The following is a 16,199-nucleotide window of genomic DNA, read 5'->3' on the forward strand; positions in this document are numbered from 1 at the left end:
TTGGCTGCGTTGCTCACCCAATAAGGAGTCTGAGAACGACTGGGGGGTGGAGCTTGCATGCCTTGTGCCAATCAAATCGGCCACGTTGCCTGGGGACTCGCCTTTGCTCAGCGCTTCCCAGCGGAGAGGTGACGGTGGTTTTCCTTGCTGCATCCCCTTTGCCGGGTTGCTGCACTGTGGGAACCGCCGCTTGAGGCTTCGTTTGGCTACTGGTTGACTAAAATCCCTTATTTTGGCTGCTGATCCCTTATTTTCAAATCTGTAAGTTGACAGCTATGGTCCTTGCCCACCTGCTTTGTAAGAACAGGGATGCTGCCCCCCCAAACCACCTCACCTGATCTCGCTGCTGAACGCAACGCAGGCCCCTGAGCTCAGCCAAACGCAGTACGGATCGCGGGATCCCAGGCAGCTCCTGCAAACGGAGAAGGAAATAAACGTGTTCACTCGGAAAGTGGGAAGGTCAAAGGCCTCTGCAGACCCTCCCCTTAAATGAGTTGGAGTTCTCGTTATTAAATATACCAAGAAAAAAAAACACACCATGCAATTATTATTAATACTGATCATTTTCGGTTGTTATACCTGAGAATCGTAGAAAATAATAGTGGCTGAATTTTTGAGTGCTGTCCATGTAGAAAGACTGGGCCATTATAAAGAGATTTAGTGGTTCTTAATTGATTGGTGATGTGGTGGTGTTATATTGTATTATTTACGCAAATTGATTTTCTTTGCAGTTAAAGATCTGACTGGGACAAACCTTGTTATGCTGAATTCGTATTTTGCACAGTTTGTATACGGTGTTTGTTTGATAATGTGTGGTTTACTATGCCTAATAAAGGATTGACACTTGTAATCTCTGTTAGTTTGTAATCTCTATTTTTTTAATCATGATTTTCATTGAGTTTTCCATGTTTCATTTCATTTTATAATACATATGCCAAGCTTACATCACTACTCCAAATGAGCAACGACTTCCTTCCATCACTTTTTCTGACTTTCCTACTATTTTAACATATTTAACAGATTTCTATAATCACTTCTTTACCATATATAATCATTTAACAATCACCCTTTCATTTGTAAATTAGCTCTTTCCACATTACAAAACATTTCGCGTTAATGCTACAAACGTTTTTAGGTGTTTACAACTTTCTTTCAAATCATTTATAAATTTGCTCCAGTCCCTTTGAAATCGTTCATCGGGTCGATTCCTAATTTTCTCCTTCAACTTCGCCAGTTCCACATAAAGAGTTTGTAATCTCTATTTGAGTTTGTAATCCCTGTCAGAACACATACTTCTGAATGGATTCGTTTTTGTGACTATTGACTATTGATTTGCAAGTAGGGACCACTCCCACTATTCCCAGCTTGTTGGGAAACCCAATGCCTTTGTTCCAAAGGACAAAACAACCCATATATATATATATATATATATATATATATATATATATATATTGGCTCAGATATGTTGACGACACCTTTGTAATTTGGCCACACGGGAAAGAAAAACTAGATAGCTTCCTCACACATCTCAACAGCCTACACCCCAAAATACAATTCACTATGGAAATAGAAGCCAACAACCAACTTCCCTTCCTTGACGTCCTAATCTACAAAAAAACTGATGGCTCCCTAGGACACACTATCTACCGGAAAAAAACACACACCAACCGCTACTTACATGCACAATCACACCACCACCCTGCACAAATAAACTCCGTAGCCAAGACTCTCATCTCCAGAACCAAACGCCTGGCTGACAAAGACCACTTGACAACTGAGTTACAGAATCTCTCAAATGTGTTAATCGCCAATGGATACCAGCAAAACAGGGTTACGAAGCTAATCCAAAAAGAAACACCCCCCAAAAACCAAGACACAGAAGAAAACAATGGCATGGCCCTCCTTCCTTATATCAAAGGCACTACAGATAAAATTAGCAAAATCCTCCATAAACACAATATCAAAACAGCCTTTTGCACCAACCAAAAAATAGCCAATATCCTCAGAAACCCCAAAGATAAAATCCAGTTGGAAAACCAAGGGGTCTATGAAATACCCTGCAAAGTCTGCCCAGCCACGTACATTGGACAAACAAACAGACGAATAAATGCACGTATCGCAGAACACAAGAATGCCGTCAAAAAAGAAGAAAAAACTTCCTCTCTTTTCCAACACATGAAAGAAACAGGACACGAAATTAATTTTGCAGATTCCAAATTGCTCTTTAACATGGAACATCACCACAAGAGAATAATCATGGAAGCCATCGAGATAGAGAAACACCCTCACAACATGAACAAGCGTGACGACACGTCCCGCCTGCCAGACATCTGGAAATTAGCCCTCCCCACAAAAACCGACACCAGAACCAGAGGCACACAGAACGCCATCACCAATCAACCACACCAGACCCAAACCCAGACCCTCTCCACAGATAAATTACAGACACCATCCAGTAGCCAAACCATAGTGGCACCTCCGGATGCTGCACCCCCCTGCAATCCCTACACAGATCTGGCTGGCACAGGGCACAAAACCACAGCTCGCCCCTATACACGAAGCCAAGCCAGAGCACAACTAAGTGCAGTACAGCCATCTTCTCAGAAAAACTCTTCACAAGCTCAAGAGGTCAAGACACGAAAGCTTTAGCAACTAATCCACACTTAATGACCCACCTAAGTGGTACTCAGAATATCACTCAAGAAATCACTCAAGATATCCCTCAAGTAATTAAGGAACAAAAGAAGAAAAGGCACACTAACCTGGGAACTTCCTCTCTGCCCAGAACGTTGGAGGCTATACACCACACCCCCTCAACAGTATTTATAGGAACTCAAACACTGAGATCCTGCTCTGTTCCAGTAACAAGAAGCCGAAAGCACCAGCCTGAAGATGACGAGTGAGACCTCGTCGAAACGTCGCCTAGACACCCCAACTCTTACACGGGAAGACACCCGAAGACACCAAAACCTGCATATAGCATATATATATATATATATATATATATATATATATATATTGCACTCATATACAGCTTTTGGGGGGGGGGGTGCCACAAGAGACATCGCTGAGAGCTGGCGTGCCAGAATTGAAGATCCAGATTCAATTCCCCGCGTGGCCCTGGGCTGCTCACCGCCTCTCTCAGCCTAGCCTGCCTCGCTGGGTTGTTGTACGGATTAAACGAGGATACTGTTGGGATACTGCCAGGGAGACAAAGTCCATCATGGCCCCAAGCCGTCTGCCGGACGATCCATCGATCTCCCGTAGGCACGCAGTACCAGCAATTAGCGACATGAGTTTCTAGAAAATATCTTGCCACATTCTAGAGCTCATGCACACTCTATCAGCAGATAGTCACAGCAAAAGTTGCACTCAGGAGAGCATTATTTACAAGTTTTAATAAGCGTTGATCAGAACAAAGAAAGACATGACTGCCTGCGTCAGTGTCTCCAGCACAGAGAGAAACGAAAGCAACAGAAAACATAAACATCCTGTGAACAGGAAATACGCAGACTCTGTGACTCACAGCCTGCTCCCTTTTAAGGTGGAACGGAAATATCCTAACAGGTGCCACAAGAGACATCGCTGAGAGCTGGCGTGGTATAGTGGCTAGTGCCAGACTTGGAGATCCAGATTCAATTCCCCGCTTGGCCCTGAAGCTCACTGGTTGTGGCCCTGGGCTGCTCACCGCCTCTCTCAGCCTAGCCTGCCTCGCTGGGTTGTTGTACGGATTAAACGAGGAGCAAGGAGAACCACGTGCAACACCTTTAGTTCTTTCCTTTTAGTGTATTTTTGGTCTTTGTTGGAAGCCGCCCAGAGTGGCTGGGGAAACCCAGCCAGATGGGCGGGGTACAAATAAAAAAATATTATTATTGTTGTTGTTGTTGTTGTTTTTGGGGACAGGAGGTGGGCAGGTGTGGAAGACTCCCTGGTCCTGAATGGGGTAACTGTGCCCCTGAAGGACCAGGTGCGCAGCCTGGGAGTCATTTTGGACTCACAGCTGTCCATGGAGGCGCAGATCAATTCTGTGTCCAGGGCGGCTGTCTATCAGCTCCATCTGGTACGCAGGATGAGACCCTCCCTGCCCGCAGACTGTCTTGCCAGAGTGGTGCATGCTCTAGTTATCTCCCGCTTGGACTACTGCAATGCGCTCTATGTGGGGCTACTTTTGAAGGTGACTTGGAAACTACAACTAATCCAGAATGCGGCCGCTGAGACCATATAACACTGGTCCTGAGAGATCTGCATTGGCTCCCAGTACGTTTCCGAGCACAATTCAAAGTGTTGGTGCTGACCTTTAAAGCCCTAAACGGCCTTGGTCCAGTATACCTGAAGGAGCATCTCCACCGCCATCGTTATGCCCAGATGCTGAGGTCCAGCTCCGAGGGCCTTCTGGAGGTTCCCTCGCTGCAAGAAGCCAAGTTACAGGGAACCAGGCAGAGGGCCTTCTTGGTGGTGGCGCCCGCCTTGTGGAACGCCCTCCCACCAGTTCTCAAAGAGAAAAATAACTACCAAACTTTTAGAAGATATCTGAAGGCAGCCCTGTTTAGGGAAGCTTTTAATGTTTGATGCATTACTGTATTTTAATATTTGGTTGGAAGCCGCCCAGAGTGGCTGGGGAAGCCCAGCCAGATGGGCGGGGTATAAATAACAAATTATTATTATTATTATTATTATTATTATTATTATTATTATTATTATTATTATTGTGTGTGTGTGCAGGGGAAGTGGGATATGAATGCAACAAACACACACACACACACATGCCAGCTTTCGTTTTGCTCTAGCCACTAGTCACCGCTTCCCTGCCCCGATTTCTGCAAAGCTGACGGGAAGGCGAGCCAGGATGCCGCCCTCTGTCGGCGCAGAGGCTGCTTCTCTCCCTCCTTCTCCACCCCTAGAGATCTTTGGGTCCCTGCCACGCTGGGATTTAGAAAGGGGGACGTGGCCTTTAGGACAGCGAGATTGCAGCTGGCTCAGTTGACCATTAAAGGAAGTGGGCAGCTGCGGCCAGAATATCACGGCGAGAGGCATTTCCTGGAAGCGGCGAGGTCCGGCAGCCCACACCTGTTCAGGGCAGGAGGGGCTGGGTGGGACGGGTCACGCAAGGTGAATCAGGGGGCCGTAGGCAGCCCCTTGTAAAGACCTTACAAACACACACACACAGCCTCTGTTGCCCTGTCGCAGTGTGTCGAATGTCTCAGCTATCAAATTCCAAAAAGGAGGGGTGCTAAAAAAAATTGCAGCATCCTTGGGAATTCAAAAGACATTTTGGTTGAATTTATATCATATATCATATATATATATTCGTTATTTTTGTTCTTGCTGCTGTGTGGAATATATATATATTAGTATTTTCCACACAGCAACAACAAAAATAACGAAAATTAACAATACACAAAACACAAAAACAAGCATTCTAAAAAACCCACACAAATCCAAATCTTACGAATTAATAATATAAACACTAAAAAGAAAATCAAACATTGGCTTCCACCAATCCGTCCTTTACCTCTCATTGTGTCTTCCTGTTTTCCTGATCATCTCTATCCTAACATCTAGATATAAATCCCTCTTTCTTATCCTTTCACTTCACAAGGTTATTCCAGACTCAGCCAGATTTCTGTCCTCGAACCTTGGCTTTTAAGGTATTCATTTAGACACTCCAGTTCCTTTTTCGGTTTTCGTCTTATTATATCTGCCAATTTGGCTAATTCTAAATATTCTGAAAGCTTACATAATATAATTTAGTTTCGCTTGTTAAGATTGCACAGAAATCATTAAAGATGATTGCCAATGATAACCACAGTCAACTCCCATGCAAAAAAAAAAAAAAAAAAAAAAAAGGAAGGAAAAGAAGCCTGCAAACACTCCCTAAAACTTTAGAAAAAACCAAAACTACACCAGAGAGGGATGGATGCTGGACTAATCGGCCTCACCCCTTTGGCTGGTTCTTCCTAGGTTCTTAGGAAGCCTTGGAGAGCCGGGTAGCATACAGACAAACAGGCTGATTTGGTATAAGAGACCTCCCTAGGCTCCTGTTTCAAATGAGCCCATCACTTGGAATCATGAGGACCGGAGACTTGGCTTTATTTTTAGGAAGAACACCTGCTTTGTTGGGGGCGAGGAGAGGCCCCAGGTTCAATCTGCAGGTATGGGGCTGGGAGAAAGTGTCCTCTATTGTATAATAATAATAATAATAATAATAATAATAATAATAATAATTTTTTACTTATATCCTGCCCTCCCCAGACGAAGCCGGGCTTGGAGTGGCTAACAACAGTAAAAATAACACAGCATTCTAAAATCAATTCATTCTAAAATCAATTCAGAATCAAATTGATGGCAACCATTGGGCTAGAGTTCTGTGAAGAATTGCCAAAGGAGGGGGTCAGGCTGTGCCCTGGCCCAAGGCCTGGTGGAACAGCTCTGTCTTGCAGGCCCTGCAGAAAGATGTCAAGTCCCGCAGGGCCCTAGTCTCTTGGGACAGAGCGTTCCACCAAGTTGGGGCCACGGCCAAAAAAGCCCTGACTCTGGTTGAGGCCAGCCTAACCTCCCTGTGGCCCGGGACCTCCAAGATGTTTTTGTTTGAAGACCATAAGGTCTTCCGTGGGACATACCAGAAGAGGCGGTCCCGTAGGTACGAGGGTCTTAGGCTGTATAGGGCTTTAAAGGTCAAAACTAGCACCTTAAACCTGATCCTGTACTCCACCGGGAGCCAGTGCAGTTGGTAAAGCACTGAATGAATGTGATCCCATGGCAGGGACCCCGTAAGGAGTCTCGCTGCAGCATTCTGCACCCGCTGGAGTTTCTGGGTCAGCTTCAAGGGCAGCCCCGCATAGAGCGAATTACAGTAGTCAAGCCTGGAGGTGACCGTCGTGTGGATCACTGTGGCCCGATCAGGGCGAGAGAGGTAAGGAGCCAACCGCTTAGCGAGTTGTGGCCAGTCAGTGTAGATGGGCAGAGTTAGGAAAGAAGGAAGAGGCAGAAAGCAGAAAAATTAGGTTATCCCACTAACCTGCGGCATGCACTGTAGGCAGCGCAGCGACTGAGAGGGACTCGCACCACGCACCCAGAGAAGGCCACGTAAACGGCGTGGTTGGCTTTGTCAATTTCGAGCCCCAGGACGCGCCGGTCTTCCCTCCTGACGCTACACCTGGGATGGGGGCGGAGAAGGGAAGAGAACGCCAAAGAAACGCAAGATTATTGAAATCAAATCAAGCATTGCAGCGGGTTGGGCTGGATGACCCCTGAGGTCCCTTCCAACCGCACAGTTTGATACAATAATCTTTATTGTTATTGTCCCATACAGAACAACGAAATTGAAAAAATCTACATCGACATTCAAAAACCAACAAGCCTGCTATCCCAGCCTGGTTAGCCCCCTAAAAACTCTGATACCCCATATTTAAATACAATATACTCCCATAGAGACTCCTTACACTGCGATTAAAACCAAAATCACATTTGGATAAAAACTGTTTCTCGGCTAGTCCTAGCCTTTATAACCCTGTCCCTTCTTCCAGAAGGCAGAAGCTGAAAGAGATCATTTCCAGGGTGCGCACTATCCTGCGCTATCTCTGCCGCTTTCTTATGGCACCTGGAAGCATAGATTTGATCCAAGGTGGGAAGAGTGCACCCAATTATTCTCTCCACAGTCTTTACAACCCTGAACAGCATTGTTTTTTCCCTGACCATGAAGTTCCCAAACCTGTGTTCTGTGATCCTCAGTCCATCTCTCTACCAGATGTCCGGTCAGAAAATTTCCCCTACGGGAAATTCCCAAGACATCTGGAGGGCCGAGTTTGGGGAGTTTGGGGAGTTTAGGTTAGGCCTGCAACCTTTCTCAACCTGTGGGTCCCCAGATGTTGTTGAACTACAACTCCCATCACCCCTAGCTAGCAAGGCCAGAGCTCAGGGATGATGGGAGTTGTAGTCCAACAACATCTGGGGACCCTTGGTTGAGAACCGCTGGGTTAGGGTCTGTAGAGTTTGCCACGTAAGAGGAAATGGTCGTGTTTTATTAGGCATTTTAGCTGCGGTTGCAGAAAATTCAGGGAATGTGGGGGTCGGGTGAGTGGGGTCAGCGAATGGGTGGGCAGGGGGCACCCCAGGGAGATAAGGAAATGGCGACAGGAAGTTGCGCAGAAGGGGGGTAGGAAACGGCTCGCCTCTCAAAACTCCTTGAAGCGCAAAGAAATTAAAAATGCCAAGACAGAACCCTTCCCCCCCCCCCAGACTCCGATAAGATAAGGATGTTATTGCCAATTAAACTAGCTATTCTATTTTTGCCTCGGTGGCTCCTGCCGATAATATTTAGAAGGCTAAAAACAGCAGAATTAAGGAGAGTTTGCGTAATACGTGTGTGTGTGTGTGTCTAGAATCGTAGGGGGTTACACCCCCCAAAAAAACCCCACCCTCCATGCCCCTTTGCTGAGACGAGAAGCCGAAAGAGACCTTTTACGCCTCCTCAGATGCAGTAAATTTCCCCACGCTAGAACACCTGCAAATGTGGTTAGTGAAGGCTGGGGAGAAGGTTTCAAATTCAAAATAAAACAGGTTCCTGCTGCGAGAAGAAGGAGCCTAATTGAAAAGATAGTGTGGGTGGGGAAGGGCAGAGTTGATCTTGCAGGAGGCGGGGAGGTTCTGCCAGGCTTGGGCTTTTAAAAATATTTTTTAAGAGAAAGACTTGAAAGCCATGCGATGAAAGCTACCATTTGCTGGGACGTGCCCAGGTTATTATTTTCCCCTCCACTGATGTCTTGGTCAAACAGGTCCAGCTGGCTTCTGAGAAGCACGACAAAAACCTGCTGGACCTGATGTAGTAGGAAAACAAAACTTGGGAGGTGGACAGATTGCTGTCCCTTTCAGTCGCTCTCACATTTCTCATTGTTTCCTTGTTTTTAAGTTCAGTTTGCCACAATTTTTCTCTCCCAAAAGTCCTCACAAAAAACATCAGTGGTTTAGTTAGTGTACGGTGCAACAGACAGTTTTTTTTTGCAATTCAGTTCCACCCCCCCCCCCGTAATGTGTGGTTTTTCTTTGTTTTTTCCACTAACCACACATTTTTTCCCAGAGCTGGCGAAACTCTATTGCAAAATTCGGAGAAGTGTGGATTTCAAAGGATAGCTGTGCCACAGTTCACGTATTGCTGTGAATTAGGCAAATGCACATTAATATACCAAGCAAATAGAAAAGTGCATTCAATTCCACATTACGTTTCGTACTGAAATGTGCATCCAATTCCACATTATGTTTTGCATTGAAATGTGCATTCAATTCCACATGACATTTCGCATTGAAATGTGCATTCAATTCCACATTAAGTTTTGCATTGAAATGTGCATTCAATTCCACATTAAGTTTTGCATTGAAATGTGCATTCAATTCCACATTATGTTTCGTACTGAAATGTGCATTCAGTTCCACATTACGTTTCGCATTGAATAGTGCATTCAATTCCACATGACATTTCGCATTGAAATGTGCATTCAATTCCACATTAAGTTTTGCATTGAAATGTGCATTCAATTCCACATTACGTTTCGCATTGAAATGTGCATTCAATTCCACATGACGTTTCGCATTGAAATGTGCATTCAATTCCACATTAAGTTTTGCATTGAAATGTGCATTCAATTCCACATTATGTTTCGCATTTCTCTATTTAAATGGGCATTAAAACCCATTACGATCGGCACTTCACACTGAGATTTGCATTAGATTTTGCTTTAAGTTTTGCATTTTGCCTTCAAATGCCCATCAAGTTTTGCATTAGGATGCAGACCAAACCAAATTCTGCCCCCATCCCAACTGTCGACGCTCTGGAAGGAAACAGTGGCTGAGCTCCAATCCTGCAAGCAGAAGGCCTCAGGTTTAGCCCCATATATCTCCAAATTAAAGGATCAAAATAAAAGAGCGTGCATGGAAACAGAGGGGCAGAACTCACAGCGATGGGTTGTAGACAGAGATTTCCTCCAGCAGCAAAGTCTCGACCGTGGAATTCTCAGTGGTGGCGGATAGGACCTTCAGCACCGTGCCGTCTTCTGAGCCCAGAAAGAGGACCGTGTAATTTCGAAAAGGGCCGGCCGTTGTGTCCACAGCCAGACGGGTCAGCTTGTACCTGGGAGGGGAATGGAAGGAGCCAGGAGAAAAGGCCACACTTTGTAGATTTTGCAAGGCTTGTTTTAAAGAACTTGCAGAGGGGACAAGGCTTTCAAAAGCTAGCAGTTCAGGTTGTACGATGCTTCGTTGAAAAGAAGGTTTCGCATGAGAATTTACCCAGCCCCTAGCTAGCAGCTCAGGTTCTGCAAGGCTTATTTTAAAGGCGCTGGTTCACAAGGGGAGATTTCTCCCTAGTTAGCAGCTCAGGTTCTGCAAGGCGTATTTTCAGGTGAACTTCTTTCCCTTCAACTAGCAGCTCAGGTTCTGCGCAGGTTCTCTTCCAAGAAAAGGAAAGCTCAGGTTTTGCAAAGCTTTCCCCAAAATGGCTACTATTGAGGGGAAAGCCCACCTCAATGGAAACAGAGCTAACTCAAGGGAGAGGAATTCAAAAGTATACCAGGAGCAGAGGGGGAAATTCAGCAGAACGGCACATGAGCTCCCAAACCTGGCTCTATCCATGACTGGCAAACATTTACCTGCTGGTGGTCTTCGTAAACCAGGGCTGCTCCGTGACCGAGGGCACAGCTTCATCAAGGAGAGGGAAGGACTTGATGAAGCCAAGCATCTCGTCCGGGAAGCTGTTGGAGGTTTTGAAGCTCGAAGCTTTTCCGATACCAGCACAGCAGCCCGGTCTGGAAGGGAAGTGGGAGATCAGGAGTCAGGACGGGGTGGGCGTGGCAGGAAGAAACATATAAATTGTTAACCACACACATACCCAACCTCCAAGCCCCACTCCTGCTTCTGCACACAGATTTCTACACACCCTGCCTACATGTTTGGACAATGAGGACTAGAATCTTGCTGTTTTATTTTAAATTGTGATGTGTGTGCAGGCCTCTGTGGACATTTATGCGTGTGAGAGTGTCAACAACTATTTGAAATTTTGAGAGACAAGACTGATGGTGCATTTTCAGTTCTGGGCATGGCTGATTTCTTTACGCTCTCTGCCTTCCGAACATTTATTTACAGTGGTACCTCGGGTTACATACGCTTCAGGTTAGAGACGCTTCAGGTTACAGACTCTGCTAACCCAGAAATAGCACCTCAGGTTAAGAACTTTGCTTCAGGATGAGAACAGAAATCGTGCTCCAGCGGCGCGGCTGCAGCAGGAGGCCCCATTAGCTAAAGTGGGGCTTCAGGTTATGAACAGACCTCCGGAACGAATTAAGTACTTAACCCGAGGTACCACTGTATTAAGGTTAATGGGCTAAATAAGTGGTGCTTATTTAGGTTAAGTGGTGCTTCAAGTTAAGAACAGTTTCAGGTTAAGAACGGACCTCCAGAACGAATTAAGTTCTTAACCTGAGGTACCCCTGCACTTGAACCATGCAGCTTAAAAAAACGCTGCGGGTTGCGAATTTTCAGGTCACGGACACGCCGAACCCGGAAGTACTGGAATGGGTTACTTCTGGGTTTGGGCGCTCGCGCATGCACAGAAACGCAAAATCGCGCTTTGCGCATGGGCAGAAGTGCTGAATTGCGTCACGTGCGTGTGCAGACGTGGCGTTGCGGGTTGCAAATGTGCCTCCCGCATGGATCACGTTCGCAACACGAGGTTCCACTGTATATATTCTCCTAGTAATGAAGTTCTGTAAACCAGAAAATGAACAGCACTGCTTACAATTATTTAAAAGAGTGGGAGAGGAGGTTAGCGACGGCTGAGGATGCAGTTTCAAAAACAGCTGCCATCTGCTCCTCAAATTCAATTAAAAAAAAAAAAAAGGCCACGTGTACCAGAGAGAAATCTCTCTCTCTGCATTGCATGACAATCTGCACTACTCCCCCCACCCTAAAATTAAAGTTTGCTGCCCAGGTGACCGAAACTCTGCCTGCTCTGCCCAAATGATGTGAAGAATTGCTACTGCTTCTTCTGCGACTCTGAGCAGCTAAGGACATCAGGAGAGCTTGGTGGATCAGGCCCCTTCGAGTCCAGCATCCTGTTATCACAGGCAGGTGCCTTTTTGGAAGGAAACCTGCAAGGCAGGATTCGAACACAAGACCGCTCTCGCCTCCTGCGGTTTCCAGCCACTGGTATTTAGAAGCAATTGCTGCTTCGACCGTGGAGTCAGACCCTAGCCATGGAGACCAGTAGCCGTACCGGTAGTCCTTTCCTCCTCCCTGAATTTGTCCAATCCTCTTTTAAAGCCACCCAATTTGGCTGCCATCACTGCCTGCCTCCTGTAGCAGCGAGTTCCACAGTTTAACGGCAAAGGATTTCTACAAGGGCACCGGCTAATTTCAACCCCCAGCCCCTAGAAAACCTTATTTGCACCCTGCTCTACGCTTCTCAAATTTCAGCAGGCTTTCAAGCCTCTTTTTCCCTGAACGACATGGGCAGGAGCTAGATGTTAGGGACTAGAAACCTGATCTGTTATTTTTAAAGATGAAAGCAGGGCGTTTGGCTGCCCCGTCCTGCCTAAGTCGGCTCGTCCTGTCAGGGTCGTTCCCAGCCCAGCTGCCGGCCCTGGCAAGGCCAGAAGGTGCAGAAAATGATGTTGCAGCCCATCAACCTCATCTTCAGACACCTATATAATAAGTCCAGAATTCAGGTGTGGCTGTACGAACAGGTGAACATGAGGACAGAAGGCTGTATTATTGGATGACTATCTGAACTTGGTTCTGGATGAAGCTGAGGAGATTCACTCCAAGACAAAATCAAGGAAACAGCTAGGTCGAATCATGTTAAAAGGAGACAATATTACTCTTCTACAGAGTGTTTCTAACTAGAAATAGCGATTGAGTCTGTTTTGCTTATTATTTTAATCCTTAAACCTACAGAAGAAAATCTAGTTTAATGGTATCACTCCCAATTCTACCGTTGGTGTCTGAAGAGTGAAGAATGAAGCCAGTTACTTAATTTGTGCTTGCATAATTTTGAATAACTTTTCTACATTGGTGCTGAATTGTAAGGTAAAGGTAAAGGGACCCCTGACTCTGGGGTTGCGGCGCTCATCTCACTTTATTGGCCGAGGGAGCCGGCGTACAGCTTCTGGGTCATGTGGCCAGCATGACTAAGCCGCTTCTGGCGAACCAGAGCAGCGCATGGAAATGCCGTTTACCTTCCCGCCAGAGCGGTACCTATTTATCTACTTGCACTTTGATGTGCTTTCGAACTGCTAGGTTAGCAGGAGCAGGGACCGAGCAACGGGAGCTCACCCCGTCGCGGGGATTCGAACCGCCGACCTTCCGATCGGCAAGTCCTAGGCTCTGTGGTTTAACCCACAGCGCCACCCAGTTCTTTATAAATAAACCTTTTTGTTAGTACAAAAAATAATAATAATAAAGATGAAAGCAGGGTTTCTCAGAAAGGAGAGGCAGAAAGGGAGAGAGGAGCGAACGGGGGAGTGACCACCCTCCTTTGGCTCTCACCAGGGCCGTCTTAACCCGTAGGTGCTAGGGGTGCGGGGCACCCGGGCGCTGGGCTCTCAGGGGCGCCAGGCCGAGAGTCCGGGGCCCGAGAGTTGAGTTCAGGGAAGAGCCCAGCCGTCGGTCAGAGCGCCGCGACGGCCTCTTCTGCTGCAGGTGGCTCTGCGCCGCGAGTTCGGGAGTGACCGAGCCAGCGAGACGCTGAGGTGGGCAGCTGGTTCCACCCTCCTGCGTGCCTGGGACTGGGCAACCGGGGGGGGGGCGCTGAGCAGATCTTTGCACCCTGAGCAACATGGTCCAGCTCCAGTCCCGAATCCAAGGGTTCCTCAAGGAGTCAGTCCGACAGGGCCAAGGCAGGACACGAGGCAAGGTCAGGCACAGGATCACAGGCAGGTTCGGGCAAACAGCAATGTTGCTCCCGCAACCTGGGGCAGGGTCCGACAGCCTTTTATCTCTGTCGGGGTAATGGCTGGTCCTGATCCCCCGGCGACTCACCTCCCTGTCTCGCCCAAAGGCAAGCACTCCTCCTGCGAGTACTCAGGTCTCTCCTTCTCTCAGACCTCAGTCTCTGCAGCTCGGGGGACGTCGGTGGGTTACTAGACCCAGGGGCCGCCTCAGCCTCCCCTGACCCAACCGGTAGTGGAGCAGCTGTAAGTGATGGCCCAGTTGGAGGCAATGAGGTCATCCCCACATCTGGAGCCCGGGCAGGATCAGGCCCCTGACTCGGCCCAGCTGGTGCTTGTTGCAGGGGAACCTGTGCAGACTGGGACTCTTCAGGATCAGGCCCCAGACTCGGTTCAGCTGCTGCCTGAGGCAAAGGATCCGGTGCGGACTGAGACTCCTCTGGTTCCGAGTCCGAACTCGAGTCCCAGGCCATCACACCAGCGCTGCCTATGCTTAAACCCTGCTCCCATCTGGCATGAGGCCTGACAGAGATGAACCCCTGTGGGAATGCCACCCTTGACAAGGAAAAAGAGCTTCTCTGCCCCTGATGGGTCAGTTCCAGGGGTGGGCGGGTGGGCAGGGGACTTTCCTACCTGGGCTGTGGTACTTTCTCCTCTGGGATGGGGGTCCAAGCCGCATCCACGTTCCTCTGCTCCTTGAACTTGCCGTTGAAGACCCTCTCTATTTCATCCATGTAGAAGGCGCAGACAGCTGAGCCCGTGATGCTGGATGCAGAGGAGAGAGCAAGAACAGGGCAATCAGTGAGGACTATCAACTTGCGACATCTCCTCCCCCTTATATTTTACAAATATTTCAGATATGCACACAATAATGATTTCTTTTGGTTTGTCGACTTCCCACCCCGTTTTCCATGGTGTTTTTTTTTTTTTAAATTCCTCCCCCTTGCTTCACCCTGTCTTCTCTCTATCATAACCACAATATAATAACGTTTTAGGGAAGTTTTTAATGTCTGGTGCTGTATTGTTTTTAGTATTCGGTTGGAAGCCGCCCAGAGTGGCTGGGGAAACCCAGCCAGATGGGTGGGGTATAAATAATGTATTTTTTTAAATTATTATTATTATTATTATTATTATTATTATTATTATTATTATTATTATTATCTCTAACGCCTTCTGTAGCTCAGAGTTTGAATCCTGCTTGTGAATTCCTCATGCTATAATGTTTCTTTAAATATTAAAAAAAGGAAAAAGCTTCCAGTCTTCCACAAAGTATCTTCATTAGGTTCTCTTATTTTGGCTAACTTTGCCAATTCTGCATAGCTCATCTCTCTAATTATCCATTCTTCTTTGGTGGAAATTTCTCCTTCCTTCCATTTTTGTGCATAAAGGATCCTAGCTGCTGTCGTTGCATGCATAAACCATCTGCCGTCTTTAGGAGGAAGAGCTCTCGGTGGCAGAGCAGCCACGCAGACAGTCACAAATTCAATTTCCAGGAATGACCTGGGAACATCCCCTGGACAGCTGCTGCCAGTCAGTGTGGACAATATTGTGCTAGATGAAGCAACGGTCCGTCTCCCTCTAAGGCAGCTCCCTATATCTCTCCGAAGCAAAGCAGCCTCATCTTGTCGCGTGTTACAGCCGCTAGGATGCAAACCTGCAGCTCAGGTCTTGCCAGAAAGACGAGATTCGCTACCGACGAAAGAAGAACGGAGGATGAAACTGATGGACTATGCAGAATTAGATAAGCTAACAGGAAGGATTTGAAGCATGCGGGACCAGAGATTCTCATAGACTGGAGTAAATTTACGGACTATTTGAAAAGCACCGTATTTTTTGCTCTATAAGACTCACTTTTTTCCCTCCTAAAAAGTAAGGGGAAATGTGTGTGCGTCTTATGGAGCGAATGCAGGCTGCGCAGCTATCCCAGAAGCCAGAACAGCAAGAGGGATTGCTGCTTTCGCTGCGCAGCAATCCCTCTTGCTGTTCTGGCTTCTGGGATTCAGAATATTTTTTTTCTTGTTTTCTTCCTCCAAAAACTAGGTGTGTCTTGTGGTCTGGTGCATCTTACAGAGCGAAAAATACGGTAATTGTGATGAACAGATTACGCTAGTAGGTTTGCAAGAAGTTTGATAAGGTGAATTATTTGAAATATTGCAAAAAAAGACAATGAGATGAATTATTAGTTAAGGATAATTAAAGGTAATATGAAATTAAGAAATGCATAATAAATGACAAAGAACGGAAAATCGTCAGAGGCGTTGATGG

The 16,199-nt window shown here is 46.8% G+C and overlaps 2 protein-coding genes and 1 pseudogene across 4 annotated transcripts in view; 1 reads left to right on the forward strand and 2 right to left on the reverse strand.

Moving 5' to 3' along the window:
* HORMAD1 (HORMA domain containing 1) overlaps nucleotides 1–16,199 on the reverse strand; it is a 578,262-nt gene that overhangs the window by 450,534 nt on the left and 111,529 nt on the right. The gene's annotated exons all lie outside the window — the stretch shown is intronic.
* The window catches only part of SEMA6C (semaphorin 6C), a 129,034-nt gene that overhangs the window by 29,100 nt on the left and 83,735 nt on the right, over nucleotides 1–16,199 (reverse strand). For both annotated transcript variants that reach the window (XM_083477011.1, XM_083477012.1), the window contains exons 11-15: nucleotides 14,568–14,699; nucleotides 10,641–10,796; nucleotides 9,950–10,123; nucleotides 7,019–7,156; nucleotides 335–412 (exon numbers count right to left, since the gene is read on the reverse strand). In XM_083477011.1, coding sequence (XP_083333137.1) covers nucleotides 335–412; nucleotides 7,019–7,156; nucleotides 9,950–10,123; nucleotides 10,641–10,796; nucleotides 14,568–14,699 — 678 coding nt within the window. The remainder of the gene's footprint in view (nucleotides 1–334; nucleotides 413–7,018; nucleotides 7,157–9,949; nucleotides 10,124–10,640; nucleotides 10,797–14,567; nucleotides 14,700–16,199) is intronic.
* Nucleotides 12,243–13,066, forward strand: LOC310693843 (small nuclear ribonucleoprotein E-like; annotated as a pseudogene). The gene is made up of 2 exons: nucleotides 12,243–12,264; nucleotides 12,586–13,066. The product of its transcript is annotated as a small nuclear ribonucleoprotein E-like (transcript).

The sequence above is a fragment of the Podarcis liolepis genome (assembly GCF_965112155.1).
Source record: "Podarcis liolepis genome assembly, chromosome: 15".
NCBI classification, from domain to species: domain Eukaryota; kingdom Metazoa; phylum Chordata; class Lepidosauria; order Squamata; family Lacertidae; genus Podarcis; species Podarcis liolepis.